The sequence below is a fragment of the Zootoca vivipara genome, chromosome 11 (genome assembly GCF_963506605.1).
Source record: "Zootoca vivipara chromosome 11, rZooViv1.1, whole genome shotgun sequence".
In the NCBI taxonomy this organism is placed as follows: Eukaryota; Metazoa; Chordata; class Lepidosauria; order Squamata; family Lacertidae; genus Zootoca; species Zootoca vivipara.
Genome location: NC_083286.1, coordinates 32,803,042 through 32,819,889, shown reverse-complemented (window position 1 = coordinate 32,819,889; position 16,848 = coordinate 32,803,042). Strand labels below are relative to the sequence as shown.

General features: G+C 39.6%; 1 protein-coding gene across 1 annotated transcript in view; it reads left to right on the top strand.

Moving 5' to 3' along the window:
• Nucleotides 1-16,848, top strand: part of ATG10 (autophagy related 10) — a 111,709-nt gene that overhangs the window by 262 nt on the left and 94,599 nt on the right. Inside the window, exon 2 of the mRNA XM_035099694.2 lies at nt 4,305-4,427. Within this exon, the coding sequence (XP_034955585.1) occupies nt 4,305-4,427 (123 nt within the window). The remainder of the gene's footprint in view (nt 1-4,304; nt 4,428-16,848) is intronic.

The following is a 16,848-nucleotide window of genomic DNA, read 5'->3' as shown; positions in this document are numbered from 1 at the left end:
GCCTCAGAGGCGCGGTTTGGAAACTCCCGCCCTGGATACCGGCCTCCGTTTGAAACTGCCATTGCCGTGGCCCTTTCCTTAGGCCGCCCTCCTGCCCCCCCAAGTGTACACTCAGTTTCTCTCCTTCCCCCATCCGCCAGCCGTAAACAGAAATGCCATAGGTGTGGGTGGGTGGGGAATTGTGCTGCCTTACTGCATGTTTTTCAGGCGAATTCCCACCCCAGATATCTTCTTGTCCATACAAACATGCCGAAAGCAGGAGTGGTTTTACAGGCGAGGAGGAAGGAGAAACAGGCTTGCAATTCGAATGGCAAACTGTGCCTTGGCGCAGCTTGGTCCCCTGGGACAAGAAGTTTCAGGCCATTTGAAAACAACAACAAGGGACGTTTTTCATTCGGGCGGCCTGCTGCCTCCCGTTGCTTCTGGCTCGGCCAAATGAGGGAAATGTGGGCTGTGGAAAGGTGCACATGTTTGCACTGGTCATTGGTCACCACAGCAGCTCCGTTGGGTTGTTGGAACTAAGCAGCGACTGAATTGTAGGGAGCGGAAAGACACCTGTGATTTCCGAAACTTAGAGCCAGCTGGAGATGCACTAAATACCCCCGGGTTCTCTGGTGTGTGTACATAAGGAGGAAACCTGCTGCCTCAGATCAATGGTTCATCTAGTCCAGCATCCTGTTTATTACAGTAACCAATCAGGAGCCTGTGTAGCCCAGAAGGGGGATGTGAAGGAGGATGCGCCTAGTTTTTCCACTGCAATTGGTGTTCAGAGACACAGGTGGGATCTGCAATGAAAGGTTCCAGTGCTTAATGCTCCTGCTCACTGTTCCATTCAGTCAACCATGCCCTCTTCCATGATACTGTAATTTAGGCGCTGGCTGAAAATGTTATATGAGTTGACCCTCAGGGTCCTTTCCAACCCTACAATTCTATGATTCTAACAAGGCCTTCGGCTGATTAAACAATTTATGGCCTTTTAAATGTGTTTGTGAGAAGGGCATTATCAGTTTGTTTTTTGGTGTGTATTTTGTGTTCTCATTTTGTATTTCTTTGCTGTAAATTTCCATGTAGTAGTAGTAGTAGTAATAATAATAATAGTTTTATTTACCCTCCACCTATCTGGCTGGGTTTCCCCAGCTACTCTGGGTGGCTCCCAACAGCATTAATAATAATAATAATAATAATAATAATAATAATAATAATACAGCAGCGATAAAACATCAGACATTAAAAACTTCCCTAAACTTCCCTGTGATCATATCTATCTATTCCATTCCCCTTCCTACGTGATCTTCTGTTTCCACCTCATTTCAGCACTGCGTCTTCTGAGTATTCCTAGTCCTCACTGGAGTTTCTTTAGGCTTTTTTATTTTTTAAAAAAGGTTTTTTGTATTTAGGAAATCTGAGGATACCTCTCTCCCTCTTGTATGTTTCTTTCCTAAAGCAATTTTGGCTTTAAATGGAAATTCTGGACTTTGAAGTATTTTTATTTTTATTTTCATTTGTTTACTGTTCTGTATTGTATTGTGCTTATTAGTATTTTAATTCATGTGGAGTGTTTTAATTGAGTTGATACAGCAACCGGGAAATTTCGTTGTTCCTACAATAAAGATCTATTCTATTCTATTCCATTCTATTCTATTATGTGGGTGCTGGTACAAAAGCAATGACACTGACACCTGAACAATGAAGATAAAGGAAACAAGTGGGGTCCTACAACAAAATGTTATGTGCAGCATTGCTATAGGATCCTTAATTCTGAAAACCAAACATAAAGGAAGATTGGTAATGATACAAGATATAAGAGCAGACTAAATTCTCACGGCTCTTTCAGAATTTAGTAGGCTGCTTATATGTGCATTTAATAAAGAACTGGCCAATTATTTCCTCTTATAATGATTTTATTGTACAAGTAGCCTATGGGGAAAGAAGCAATACTGCATTATAATTTTCAGTTTTTCTGTTATGCCTACATCTGCTCATTTGCTAAAAACAGGTGGTTCTATTTAAAGTGTGTGTGAAGACTACAGTATTTTTACCTGCACTGTGTTGATTACAATTTCACATCTGATAACTGCAATGGGAGATGTAGTAATTACTAACATTTTCCTCAAACTTGGAAACTTCCCAGTTCCTTGTAATCCAGAGTGATGGTGATATTTGATCCTACTCATACTGTCAATAATCCATGTAAAACTGAGAGATACAAATGGCAGAAGGTTCACCTATATCAGCATTTCAATCCTTGAAAGTGGTCTGCTCGTCCACGCTCTGCTCATTTTACTGAAGCATACTGTCTAGATCTAGGGAAGTAATAGTACCACTGTATTCTGCTCTGTATTCTGCTCTGGTCAGACCTCACCTGGAGTACTGTGTCCAGTTCTGGGCACCACAGTTCAAGAAGGATACTGACAAGCTGGAACGTGTCCAGAAGAGGGCAACCAAAATGGTCAAAGGCCTGGAAACGATGCCTTATGAGGAACGGCTTAGGGAGCTGGGTATGTTTAGCCTGGAGAAGAGAAGGTTAAGGGGTGATATGATAGCCATGTTCAAATATATGAAAGGATGTCATATGGAGGAGGGAGAAAGATTGTTTTCTGCTGCTCCAGAGAAGCGGACACTGAGCAATGGATTCAAATTTCAAGAAAAAAGATTCCACCTAAACATTAGGAAGAACTTCCTGACAGTAAGAGCTGTTCGGCAGTGGAATTTGCTACCAAGGAGTGTGGTGGAGTCTCCTTCTTTGGAGGTCTTTAAGCAGAGGCTTGACAGCCATATGTCAAGAATGCTTTGATGGTGTTTCCTGCTTGGCAGGGGGTTGGACTGGATGGCCCTTGTGGTCTCTTCCAACTCTATGATTCTATGATTCTATGTCTGACAGAATGCATTATAGCAGGGATCCTCAGACTTTTTAAACAGGTGGCCGGTTCACTGTCCCTCAGAGACTGTCGGGGGTGGACAGGAAGTTTTGGAGAGTGGACTGGCATGCTTGCGGGAGCTGGATGTCTCGGAAGCTGGGAGCCTGCAGGAGCTGGCCAAGAGCGGCATGCACTGCCCGGTGCACCTCTTCAAGGAGCACAGAGACGAAGACAAGGACAAGCTGGTGCCTCACCTGCAGCTGCCGCCCCGTGTGGGCGTTTCTGCCCCTTCGTCCTCCTGCTCCTCGGAGGTGAAGGCTGCTGCCTGTGCCACTTCGCCGCCGGCCTCATCATCCTCCACTGTCATGTCGGCCGCCAATGGGAGCGTGGCGGCAGCTTCCCCGCTGAGCCCTAGCCTGGGCCGGCTGTCCTCCAGGAACGTTGCTGCCACCCCCCTCACGAGGACGCAGAGTGGCAGCAGCCACAGGAGCACCAGTGGGAGGAAGAGGCTGAGCGGCGGGGGCTCTGCCAATCAAACGCCATGCCTGGTTTACTTCAGCGTGGCGCAGGGACATCTCTGCCAATCAAACGCTGTGCCTCAGTGCTGCGCTGAGGTAAACCAGGCGTGGTGTTTGATTGGCAGAGCCACCGCTGCTTGGCCTCTTCCTCCCGTCGCCATCGCTAGAAGTCTCAGTTTTGCGGCGGGTTCTTAAATGGCTGGGCGGGCCGGATTTAGAACCATGGCGGGCCTGATCTGGCCCTGGGACTGTAGTTTACAGGTTGGAATGTAAAAAACAGTACTCATTCTGTAGAGGCTTCTGCCTTTGGAAAAGTTTAGTAGAATCGTAGAGTTGGAAGGGACCCTGAAGGTCATCTAGGTCAGACATAGGCAAACTCAGCCCTCCAGATGTTTTGGGACTACAACTCCCATCATCCATAGCTAACAGGACCAGTGGTCAGGGATGGTGGGAGTTGTAGTCCCAAAACATCTGGAGGGCCCAGTTTACCTATGCCTGATCTAGGTCAACCCCCTGCAATACAGGAATTGTTAGCTCAGGAATGGGAAATATTTAGCTTTCCAGAAGTTATCAGATTATAGCTACCAACCACTGGCCACATTGGTTTGGGCTGCTGGCAGTTGGAACAACTGGAAGGCTGTAGGTTTGCAACAACTGGAAGGCTGTAGGTTTGCAATTCCAGCATTAGCTTAATGGCCCATCAAATTGTACAGGGAATAAGTTACTATAGAAACATTATACCATCAAGTAATGGCATGAAATCATTGTCCATAAGTGGAAAGTTCATCTGAAGGCAAGGGATTGGGCAGCAGCCCAATTCCTATTGTTTGTTGATCTCTTCTATTTCTTCCTGTTCCTTTGGGAGATCTATATATTCTATTTAGAGTTAAGTATATCTGCCAGTACTAACACTTGGTTTTTTAAATAGATGTCACTTAACTTGTGTGGTGAAGATTTCTTTCTGGAAGAGAATAAATTCAAGCAATATTGTGCAGAATTTATCAAACACTCGCAACAAGAAGGAGACAATTGGCAGTGGAGAATTGTAAAGGTATGTGCCATATTTTAATCTCTAACTCAAACACTGTGTTGCTAGTTTTGTCTCAAATTTTGTAGGCCAGGGATGTGTTTTGATGTCCAGGAAGGCTTGCCTGGTGCCTTCATTGCATATCTTTAAATGCCAGGCAAAAACATTAATTTTCTCCCAGGCCTTTCCTTTGGCCAATTAAACGATCTATGGCCTTTTAAACTGGATGGGGGATGGTGGGAGGTGGTTACTGTTTTGGTTTGTTGCTGTGTTATGTATTTTTGTGTTTTCATATCACAAACTGCCCTGTGATCCTTGGATGAAGGGCAGAATAGAAATTTAATAATAATTAAGAAATCTGTACTCCTGTTTTACTGTTATCTTTCCCACACTATGGTTCCTTCAAATCAAAAAGTAGTTTGAGGATTCAATGTGTGTTTAAGTATTTTTAAAGGTGTTTTTAAAACAGAATTATCAGGTAGATTGTATAGTTTTGGAAATATTTACAAAAGTTACCAACCTAAAAAAAATTTCCGCTAGCTTTCCTGTTCACAACTGGCATTAGTATTTATAGAACATAAATTGCACTCTAAAGAAAGACAAAAACACTCTTTTGAATGATATTCTGATTAACAAAAGCTTTCCTACCTAATTGCTGAGAGAGGAGTCTTTTTTGCCACAATTGACCAAGAAAAAGCCTGTTTGTTGTCTGACCATAAAAATGAGGTAAATTGGCAATTTTGAATTGAAATAAAGATTGTTTTTTCTGCATGTGTGGTGTTCCATTTAAAAGTATCTTAGGAAAATATATGCCACATGAGTAATATTTTGTGGTAAAAATAATCAAGCTTGGGAGTTAAATGTCAAGACTAAGTGATTTTTTTTTGCGGGAGGGTTTTGTTTCATAGCAAATCGGATCTTGATTGCAAAATTTCAGTCTACGGTCGATTGTTCTACTTATTTATTTTACCCCTTCCCTTCCTCAAATGTGGTCAGGGTATTGTATATGATTGTGTCTCCCTCTTCCCATCCAATTTGTCTTTACAACGACTCAGTAATGTATCAGGTTGAGCTTGGGACCGGATTACCTGTGAGAGCACCTTATCCCATATGTGCCCACTCAACCATTTTGATTGGTGGAATTGGCACTGCTACAGGTGCCACATAATACCCATTGCACATTTGTAAGAACTCAATTGTTTAGTATGACAGCAATAGCACTTTGGAATTCCCTGCCTATTGAGATCAAGCAGGTGACTTCACTGTACTCTTTTTGGCAAGCCTACCCAGATGGTTAGAAACCTGAGGTAATTTTAATTTGTGTTAGTATTTTAACTTTTGTATGTTTTTAAGTATGGCTGTGAATTTTTCTAGTTTTAACGTTTTTTAATACTGCTTTAAGGTTTGTTTGTTTTTTGAAAACAACAACAATAAAGTGGGACAGGGATTTGAACTTAGGTTTCCTTGGTCCTGGGCAGACCCTAGGCCTCTGTGATTCTCTCTGCAGTATTTACTATAGGAAACTGGAACCTGTCTATACAGATTGTTGAGCATAGTTCATGGCTTTAGTTTCAGTTCACGTGCCTTGCCTGCAAACTTTGCCAGGTTAAATCCCTGGCATCTCCAGAAAGGTTTGGGAAATATCTCATTTTTAAACCCAGAACAACCACGGCCAGTCATGGGCAATACTGAGGTTTTAGGCTTGGTATGGTTTTGTACTTATACTTTAGTTCCATTAAAATTACAGAGGCATACAGTTGAAGGATACTATGCAGATTTATTTAATAATAATAATAACAATAAGTGCATGTTGCATGAGAGTAGCAGTGGATACAATGCTATGCAGTAAGCCCTGCTATAATCAGTGGGATTTACCCACATGAAAATGTGACAAGAATTGTACCCAAGTACATTAATTTCAATTTGATTTGAGAATATCCGACTTCTGCATTGTAGCTAGCATTTAAGTTCAGAATTCCCTAGCTACTGAATATGCTACTGAGACATTTCTCTTCCTGGCAGATCCTACCCCCACCCCCTCAATGCTTAGATTTGAGTTCAGTTATTGTTCCTCATTGAACATTACAGCTGCATGTGCAAAAAGAATTGGTTTGTTCTAGCACAGGTACTTTCTGAATTTGGCTCATTGTGTCTTAGTGGGAATATAAATAAAGCATCGTCACAAAAGCAACTCTAAGAGCAAGGTAATTTTCTCTAAACTGATCTGTTCTGTGTTCAAATGTTTACTGACAGAAGCACACACACTGATTTGTTTTAGGAGCAAACTTGATAGAAAGAAAGCGCTACAATAAATAGCCCATGGCACACACAGAGAGATATATGTATATATGTAATGCTACTTAAAAGAGAGAACTAATGTGGTGGAGTGAGACACACATTGATTTAAAGATCAGAGCAAATGAAATAAACTCTGTCAGAAATGATAGATTAGTCAAAGAGTTAAATTTATAGTTAAATTTGCAGCCTTGTTGAGTAATTTAATGCTACATTAATGGGTTCTGTACAGAGACTTGTTTTGAATAGAATCCTTTTATATCAGATGTTGCACATATGCTTTCTGTGTGTGTTTGTCTAAAATAAAACTTAATGAAACAGCTAATAAAACCCCAATTTGTTTGTGCTTCCTTTGAGAAATAAGCTCTTAATATGCAGCTACCATTCATTATCAACTATGCAGTTTGGTTCTCTTTCAGCAGATATTCTTCCCAGCTATGCTTGCCATGTGATTCAATCAGTACTTAAACTTTTTTGGCAAGACTTATTTGTTGAGGACAGCATGCTTAATTTGCTTATTGGACCTAGTATGTAGGAGGTTTATAATGAAGTTGGGGGGTGACAGGGCACCTGCTTCAGGTGCAGTCTTTGCAGGGATGCAAAATGGACCCCAAAGGTTATTTAATATATTTACAGTTAATAAATAAGGTTAAATTATGCAACATTTTCTACTTGGGATAATTGGATATGTTTTTAAAAGGGGTAGATGAAAAGCCAGATAATGGTTTTTCATGAGGCTTTGTCAAGGCAGCAGCTATGGAGGGAGGCACACTTGCATATTCTTTCTGGCTCTGCTCCTGCAACCTAGCACTTACAGCTATTGGCTATTGCTGGGACGAGAAAGTGTTTCAGAAAGAGATTCTGCCTGTTGGATTGGAAAGCAGAAACCGGCAGGTTTTGTACCAAACCTTCCGAGCTGTCTTGAGATAGAGCCACAAACAGCAGGAATCTGTGTACTGAAAACTGAGCAGCACCCTTAAAGGTATGCAGCTGTTCTAGGCTCACTTTAGATTTTCCTGTATTAACCATTCACCTCAGGCACCAGGCCAAAAAGAATTCCTGTTTTATTCTTTTGTACATAAGTGCAAATATACATCTCCCATAGAAAAGGATGCTTCTTTAAATTTATGTGGTGCCAAGTATGTGGAAGGGGTCTGTCTGAGGTGCAGGGAGTCCCTTGAGAGAAAAATAGCATATTCAGGCAAAGTAATTTAACATAGTTTAATTAAACTTGATGTTACAAGAGATTGGTTCAAAACAAAAATGTTGTATCACATTCCTATTGACATGAAAATTACATAAAGTTGAAGAAATGAAACATCTGGTTTACTTCTGTGAAATTTCAATGAAGCTATATTCCCAAAGAGGTAAACAGTTTTGCTGAAAAAATTGATGTTCCTTTCAGTCTCCCCCAGGAACAAATGTTTTCTCTAAAAGTCGTCCATGTTGCCATCTAACTAACAAAAAGTTGTTGGTGTGAACAGCTTACATTTAGTTAATAAAATGTAGTGATCTGAACAAAAAAGAGACATTTATAGACCAATTCATTTCATTCCAGGTAAACATAATAATTGGAAAATAATACTTCATATATAATATTGCATATGTCTGCACATTTGCAGATATGGTTAATCTGGTAGCTTCTTGCTAGTGGGAGAAGGGCAGTGTAGGCTTTCAGAGACAGGGAGAATGACACACTGGGGTGCGGGGTGCATCTCCTTGGGGTTTCATTGTAAGGTAGCAGGTTTGCTGATTGTTGGGAGTTCATAAGCCGCTTGTCTCTACTATACTGTATCAGTAAATAAACCAAATATTACAAAATATTTCCTCAAAGGAAAACCAAACCCAGAGTAGCAATGTCCTTAGAACTTCTCACTTCTTGAAATACTGTACATTGGTGAGGGCATTATAATACATTTCCTTCTGTCAAACTTCCCTGGCTAGCTTTGATTAGCTAAGATGGGCATACTAGCAAGCAGCTTGTCTGTGTCCTTGGGCTACATCAACTAAAAATGATCTCAGAAAACTCAGATGCAACATTGATGCCCTCATCTGGACTTGCTGTAATAACAGTACTGTATCAAGGTCATTGTGGAGACAAGCAATTTTACCCTCAACATGCTTTGCAAACAAGTTACAGTGGGCAACCAAAGAATCAGTCACATAGAATCATGTTGGAAAGGACCATGAGGATCATCTAATCCAACCCCCTGCACTACAGGAACGTGCAGCTTTCCTGTATGGGGATTAAACCTGCAACCTTGGTGTTATCAGCACCATTCTCTAACCAACCGAGCTGAAGGTTTCAGAGGCAGTTTTTCCTCTCAATACCAGTGATTGCTTGGAACAAGGGAAGATGGCTCTTGTTTTTATGTTTTGCCTTTGGTTTCGCAGAGGCACCTGACTCGTTGCTGTGAGTGACAGGACGCTGGTTAGTCCCTTTGGTCTGATCCATTAAGGCTCTTCTTAATCTGCAATTAAGAAGATGTTAAGCAGCCATCCCCATTCTGGGTCCTCATCTAGACTATAACTGCTGTCAGTCCCAGCCAACATTGCCAATGGTTGGGTGATGGGAGTTGCAGAGGATGCATGAGCTGAGGAAAGGAAAATAGGCAGGATCAGCTTAGTGGAGTACCAAACTGTAAGAAACAGGACAAGGGAATGGGGTGAGCAAGATATTCCTAGGAAGGATAAAACAATATACAATATATTATAAGAAGGTGCCAGGAAAGATGAAGAATTAGAGACCAAAGAAAGTAAGTTGGAGAAAAGCCACCTGGGAACAAGAAAGCAAAGTTGCAGCTTACATTTGCCCACCTACCAGGTATCATCTACCTTTGCATCATTGATTCTGTACACATTTCACCATTTGCTGGGGATCTGGCATTTTAAAAATCAAAAGCTTGTGTAGAAAGATTTAAAATATTTACTAATGAACTGCTGCTAATATTTGACTGGTGAATATATTTATATATATAGTCCCACACACTGTCAGCAAACGCATCTCTTATGTGTTTTATTTTGTGTTGGCATTAATTTCCCCTTTTGCCTTTATTTGCCCTGATAGCATCAGGTGGACTCTCTCACAGTGAGCAAGTAGTCCTCACCCCCCACCCCCAAAATGTGTGAAAAAACCCACAGTGCTGCATGATTATCAGTCTCTGTTTATACAACCTCTCATCACTTGTTTATTTTTGTGCCCATCTTGATTTTTCCCCCTCTTCCAGCTTCCTAATGCATATATTATTTATGGTATGGCTTCATTGTCACAAGCATAGTACAGTACTGTAGATCATAAGATATGTATTTGTTGTATCAATATCGCAATGGCCGTATAACTCCTATAAATGTAAACATATATTTGGGATCACATTTGCAAGAAATTTCTTATTTCTTTTCATAATTGATGTCATTTTAATATGTATCCATTACTTTTGTTCACTTGTTCTCTAACATGAAGTGCTCTTTTTCTGATTTGCATGCTTTCCTAGGTCTCAGGAATAATGTACAGTATTTTAGTTTTATGATGTGAAATATGCAGAATTTTCTAACTTTCACAGACCTTAAATTTTAAAATTTAAGTTAGTGATTTCTAATGCATTTGTTCTTACAAGGCTCTTTAGTGTGAGTTTTCTGGGTCTGCATACTTTTAATGTTTAATTTTAGAAAGTGCTACTTCACATTTCCCTGATTTACAGATGGTAAATTTTCAATCACATTTTCTATGGCATATGGGAAGGATACATCCTCAATGCTTCTATTGAAATATCTATTGAACGTTTGTGCCTTTTTTGTCAGTATTTACAGGTTTATCATATGTACCTAACTGAAAGTAGGTCAGCTGTCATGGCTTAAGGAATACCACCTTGTTTTATTTGGATTATCTGATGTTTTTGAGATCTCTTTTCTGAATAGAGGGTTATCTGTTGATCTATATTCATGGCCATTCCTCTGCCCCATATCTATTTTTATTTTCTCTCATTAACACATATAGCTCAAATAATATAAACATATATAATATTAAAAAGTATTTTAAAGGTGTTTTTTTTCTTTTATTATGTGAAAATCATCCTTTCAATTCCTTTTGCAAATGATGCATTCCCTCCATCCTTACACTTTTGTTTATCCAATGATGTGTTCTTAGGATAAATCTCTATTCCCCATCAACATTATTTATTTCAAAATTTTGTTTTCAGTTATGGTAGTTATGTTGACTACTATTTTAAGTATTTTAAAGTTTCATCCTTTTGTTTTTGAAAGAAATTGGCTGCCAGATCATGAACATGTCCTAATTAACTTATATTCTATTTATTTCTTCTGTCCTCAGTCCTATATCTTATACATTACTCATTGATTTTGTAACCATTAATAAAGTGTATTTCTGTTGTACTGGATCCTGTAGTACTCGTCCTAAATTCAAAATATGAAAGTGGATTAGTATGCAATCCTATGGTTCCTAGGAGGACATCCTAGGAGCTATAGTTCGGAATGAATCTCTCCCTGCAAAGGAGAGGTAAAGCTTCCCCTCCCCCCCCAAAAAAAAGAAAGAAAGAAAGAAGGGGAAAAGGAGGAAAAACTCCCTCCTACTCTCAGTTTCTTGGTGTGAGCTTGGCAGGGCTTTGGACTTAGTAGTTCTCTCTTCATACCCTGTAAGGTTGTCCTTGACTTAATCATGGCAGCTACTGTATTGGTAGCCCATTTGGGGGGGGGGGTTGGGGAGTAGAAATTCTGATGGAGAGCCAATAGAATAAAAATGTTGATCTGAAAGGCTTAAATATAACTCCTGTAATGCAGTCTAGGGAAGGAAAGAGGTTGCATTTTGAGAATATAATAATGATGGATAATTCTTTTAATATTGGGAAAGGAACGATGTACAAGATCAATAATTAGAATTTTTTAAAATAATTGCTTTCATTTTCATTTTCTAATGCACAAAAAGAAATAATAATAAAGGTGAAAGAGAGGAGATAAAAGCAAGACAGGAAAATAAAAGAAAGTATATGAGGAATGTAGCAATATGATTCCAGACAATTGACCTTCATAGGCATTTTACCCAATAATGTTTTTCAAAAGGCGCCCATGAGATCAGGGCAGCTGCCAATCATATTCCTTCACTTTAATGTATTCAATAATCAGTCATTAGATTTAATAATTAATTGAGAAGCTACAGGATAGGCATAACATGAAGTATGACATAATGAGTATGACTTGACATAAGTATGACATGACATAATGAGAAGTGCACTAGATAGAGGAACTAATGAAGGAAAACCAAAGGGTTAAATAATATACTTGTATTAGCATTTTAAATTTACTTTTGTTTGAGTTACCACAAAAATCTTCAGGTATAATTTTCTAGGTGAATTTATTTAAGATGAGTTGTGCCTTTTCAGTTCATTTTCTATGTTTATCATAAAACAAAACAAAAAGTACTCTTGCTACCAGTACTTGTTTCCATCAATCAAGAATAGCCTTTTTCCATAAAGTTTGATCTCGGAAAAGGTTTGGGCATACACACACACACACACATGTATATATATGTATAAAGATAAAGGTAAAGGGACCCCTGACCATTAGGTCCAGTCGTGACCGACTCTTGGGTTGCGCGCTCATCTCGCATTATTGGCCGAGGGAGCAGGCGTATAGTTTCCAGGTCATGTGGCCGGCATGACAAAGCCATTTCTGGCGAACCAGAGCAGCACACGGAAACGCCGTTTACCTTCCCGCTGTAGCGGTTCCTATTTATCTACTTGCATTTTGATGTGCTTTTGAACTGCTAGGTTGGCAGGAGCTGGGACCGAGCAACGGGAGCTCACCCCGCCACAGGGATTCGAACCGCTGACCTTCTGATCAGCAAGCCCTAGGCTCAGTGCTTTAACCCACAGAGCCACCTGGGTCCCCATATATATGTATATATAGCCATATAAACAAAATACCTGTTGGAAAGAGGAGGAGGAAAAAGAGGACAAACAGTAAAGGCAAAGGGATTTTTTTTAAAAAAATGAACAGTTTAAAAGGCAAAAGAGGAAGTAATACTAAATGGATCTTAAATTATTTTCATGGAATGTAAAACAAAGAGAAATATCACACATTGGCTAAGCAGAAATCAGATATTTGTTTGCATGAGGCACATAAAAAGACAATATAGAAAACTACTAATAAAGGACTAGGACAAGAGTTTATATCTTCAGATAAAACAAAAAGAGGGATAATAATATGTGTCAATCCTAAGTTGGATTCAAAATTAATCTTTAAAGATGAAGAGGACAGAATTATTGCCATCGAAGTGACTGTAGAAGGGGAATCTATCATTTTAATAGGAGTATATGCTCCTAACGAGCAGAAAGCTGAATTCTTCAAAACTATAGAAGAGAAACACTGTGATATTTGATGGCAAATAAATAATGAGGGGTGACGTTAATGGTGTGGTGTCCCTAGATTTAGACTGATATAGTATATATATGTAAGAAAATCAGACTCTAAAGAAGGGAAACTACCTAATGCTTTCTTCAACATGGTGGCCAACCTGGATCTAATTGATCTTTGGCGTCTCAGACACCCACTGGTCTGGGAATTCACTTTTTTCTCAACCGCAATCAATTCTTCAAGTAGAGCTGACTTGAATTCTTCAAGTAGAACTGACAACTAGAGTAAAAAAGGTTGAGATCCAACCAAGGACGTTATCAGATCACAATGGTTTTATTCATTTTCCAGAAAATTACAGAAATAAAAATCATATAAACCAGCCACAAATAATTAAACAGAAGTACAATAAAATCTCTAATACATGCCTTTAACATCCCTCCCTCCCTTCCCCTCTGCTTCTCAGCCTTTTCTATGCTGCACTATATATTTCTTCGTTTATCTGCAAACCTCTATTTTTGGTTTTCCTTTCTTCTTGATCTCATTTGTTTGAGCCTTTAAATATCTGGAAAGACATCAGCTTTCTCTTCATGGTATTTGATATAATCTATGAACAATTTCCAATTTCTTCCCCTTTCATTTTCTTTTATTCCTTTAACTTCATCTTATTTTGTTGCCATATTATAATACATTAACAATTTAAGTTGCCAATCTTCTTTATTTGGTATTCTTTGGGACTTCCAATTTTTGCAATAAGAAGTCTGGCTGTTGCATAGCTTATTATGCACCTATCTTTGGCTTGGATATCATCTCCCATCATTCCTAATAAGAAAATTTCCGGATTTTTTTTCCAAAGAATATTTTAATATCTTCTTTAATTCTTTGTAAATCATTTCCCAAAAACCTTTGATGTCCTTACACTGCCACCACATATGAATGTATGTGCCAGTTTCCTTGTGGCTTCTCCAATATTAATTGTTTGTTCCTTTATAAGATCACAATGGTATTCTGATGACCATGGCAGGTGAAAAATGTTCTTCTTTCTGATGGAGGCTAAATGATGCGATACTACATCATGTAGAAATCGTTAATAAGGGAATATGTTCCCTACAAGAATTTTTCAACCTCAGCCTTAATAAAGGAACAGATCTAAATATGGTTTGGGATGCCAGTAAGACAGTAATGACAGGCTTTTTTATCAAACAAAGTGCATGCATGCCCACCCACCCACCCACACCACAGAAGCTCGAATTTTGCTAGCCCAAAGATGGAAAATGAGTGAGATGATAATAATAATAATAATAATAATAATAATAATAATAATAATAAGGAAATCAGCCCTGAGTGCTCCCTGGAAGGACAGATCGTGAAGCTGAGGCTCCAATACTTTGGCCACCTCATGAGAAGAGAAGAATCCTTGGAAAAGACCCTGATGTTGGGAAAGATGGGCCATTCCGTGAAAAATGAGCCTGATTAGAAAAAAATTATTTTTAAAATATACTTATTTTACTTATAGTTTCATTAACTAAACATATTAAAGTTCAATATTCCAAAGGAAAAAAGAATTTGAAATTATTTTTTTTCATGAGAAATCTGAGCTTGAAGTTTCAGTATCATTTTTCTGATTGTGTAGCTTAATTTTGTTCATTTAGGTTGGCATTATTTTTTAAAGATAAACAAAAATTGTGGTTGTCATTGTTGGTATATTATTAAAGTGAAGAACTTTGTCTACACATTGGACTTGAAAATTTTTAAATAGGTAAGTTATTTCTATTTTATTTTTATTATTGAATGGGATGCTGTTTCAGTGTCCCACCCGTGACAGCAAAAGGTACAAAAGTTTATTTTGTGATAAAACTAATTTATAGGTTATGTTTGTTTTATTGTGGGAGTATGTATTAGAGTATAACACACCTATCAATAATAAAAATGCAGTTAATTAATGTAAACACCATGAAATTTTAATAATTCTTTTTCTGTCCCACCCGTGACAGTTTTCAACTTGTTTTACTGTTGTAGCTTGAGTTAGTGATTTCAGCAAATGATTTCAGCTCTCTGCAGACAGGAGACAGATTCCTCATGTAACAATTCTTTATTCTGGCAAACAAGACTGAGGGACTGAGGAGAGGGGAACTAGCTAGAAAGGGATACATTTTGGAGGGAACAATCTCAAGCAATCACAAAGCTGCCTTTTGGTGGAAACCAATAAGACTAAGGCGCCAAATGCAGCTGCTTGAATGAATCAATAGTAGCTGTTCCTTCTGGAACATAAAGGCAGTTACCGTTACTTTACCCTAGTACGAATACATACAGTAATACAGATAATATAACCTTTGAATCAATACACAAAATGGGAAAGACTACATCTGCAGAACGTATGAGAAAGCTGCGTGAAAAACTAAAACAAGATAAAAACGAATGTGAAAGCTTCAAAGAAAAGGAGAGGGTCAGAGATAAGAAGAGGCGAGAAAAGTTGGTAAAGAATTTGTCTGCAAAATCACTTATGGAATACAGACGGAAAGAAACTGAGCGCAAAAGAAAGTACAGACAAAAGATAAAAGAAAAAAATCTAGGCCAATTGGCGACACTACTATTCCAGAGATTGGGTCATTTAAATGCCCACAATCTCTTGGAAAGGCTGTTACCAAAGTTAAAAGAGTGTTGCCATTAAGTCCACGGAAAAGAATAAAGAATAGCCATGTTACGAAAGCTTGTGTATGAGAGTTCACCTCAAGCGCCAAAACCACTACAGTGGTACCTCGGGTTACGAACGCGATCCGTTCCGGGTCGCAGTTCGTAACCCGAAAAGTTCGTAACCCGAAAAGGGCCCAAACCGCCTTTTGCGCATGCGCGCGCGGCAAAATACTTCCCGGTTTGCGAAGTTCACAACCCGAGGTACGACTGTATATGATAAAAGCCCTAAACAGAACACCAAAAGTTCTATTATTTCACAAGATAATATCTCAAAGGTCCATGAGTTTTATAATTCAGATGATATTAGCAGGCAGGCACCAGGATTTAAGGATGTCAAATCTATTAAAGATCCGACAAGTGGAAAAAGAATCAAAATCCAAAAGCAGCATATGAATATGACAGTCCAAGAGGCCTATGCCTTATTTAAGATTGCATAGCTGCCAAGTTATCCCTTTTTTTAAGGGATTTTCCCTTATGCTGAATAGGCTTCCTCGCGAGAAAAGGGAAAACTTGGCAGCTATGAGATTGATAATCCAACAGTTGAAATCAGCAAATCAAAATCAAGAAAATATTTTTTTAATAGATTTTAATTTTAGTACAATGGAACCTCGGTTTACGAACACAATTGGTTCCAGAAGTCTGTTCTTAAACCGAAGTGTTCGTAAACCGAAGTGAACTTTCCCATTGAAAGTAATGGGAAGTTGATTAATCCGTTCTAGACGAGGAAAAACACCCCCTAGAACGGATTAACCGCTTTGCTCCGATGCTGCAGCCGCGAAAGCGGTCCCGGCCTCCGCAAAGGCATCGGAGCAAAGCCCCAGCCTCCGGAAGGCATCGGAGCCGGGACTTCGCTCTGATGCCTTTGCGGAGGCCGGGGACCGCTTTCGCGGCTCCCCGGCCTCCGCAAAGGCATTGGAGCGAAGTCCCGGCTCCGATGCTTTCCGGAGGCCGGGGAGCGTTTCCGCGACTGGGCTGTGCAGCCGCGAAAGCAGTCCCCGGAACGCTCCCCGGCCTCCGGAAGGCATCGGAGCCGGGACTTCGCTCCGATGCCTTTGCGGAGGCCGGGGAGCCGCGAAAGCGGTCCCCGGCCTCC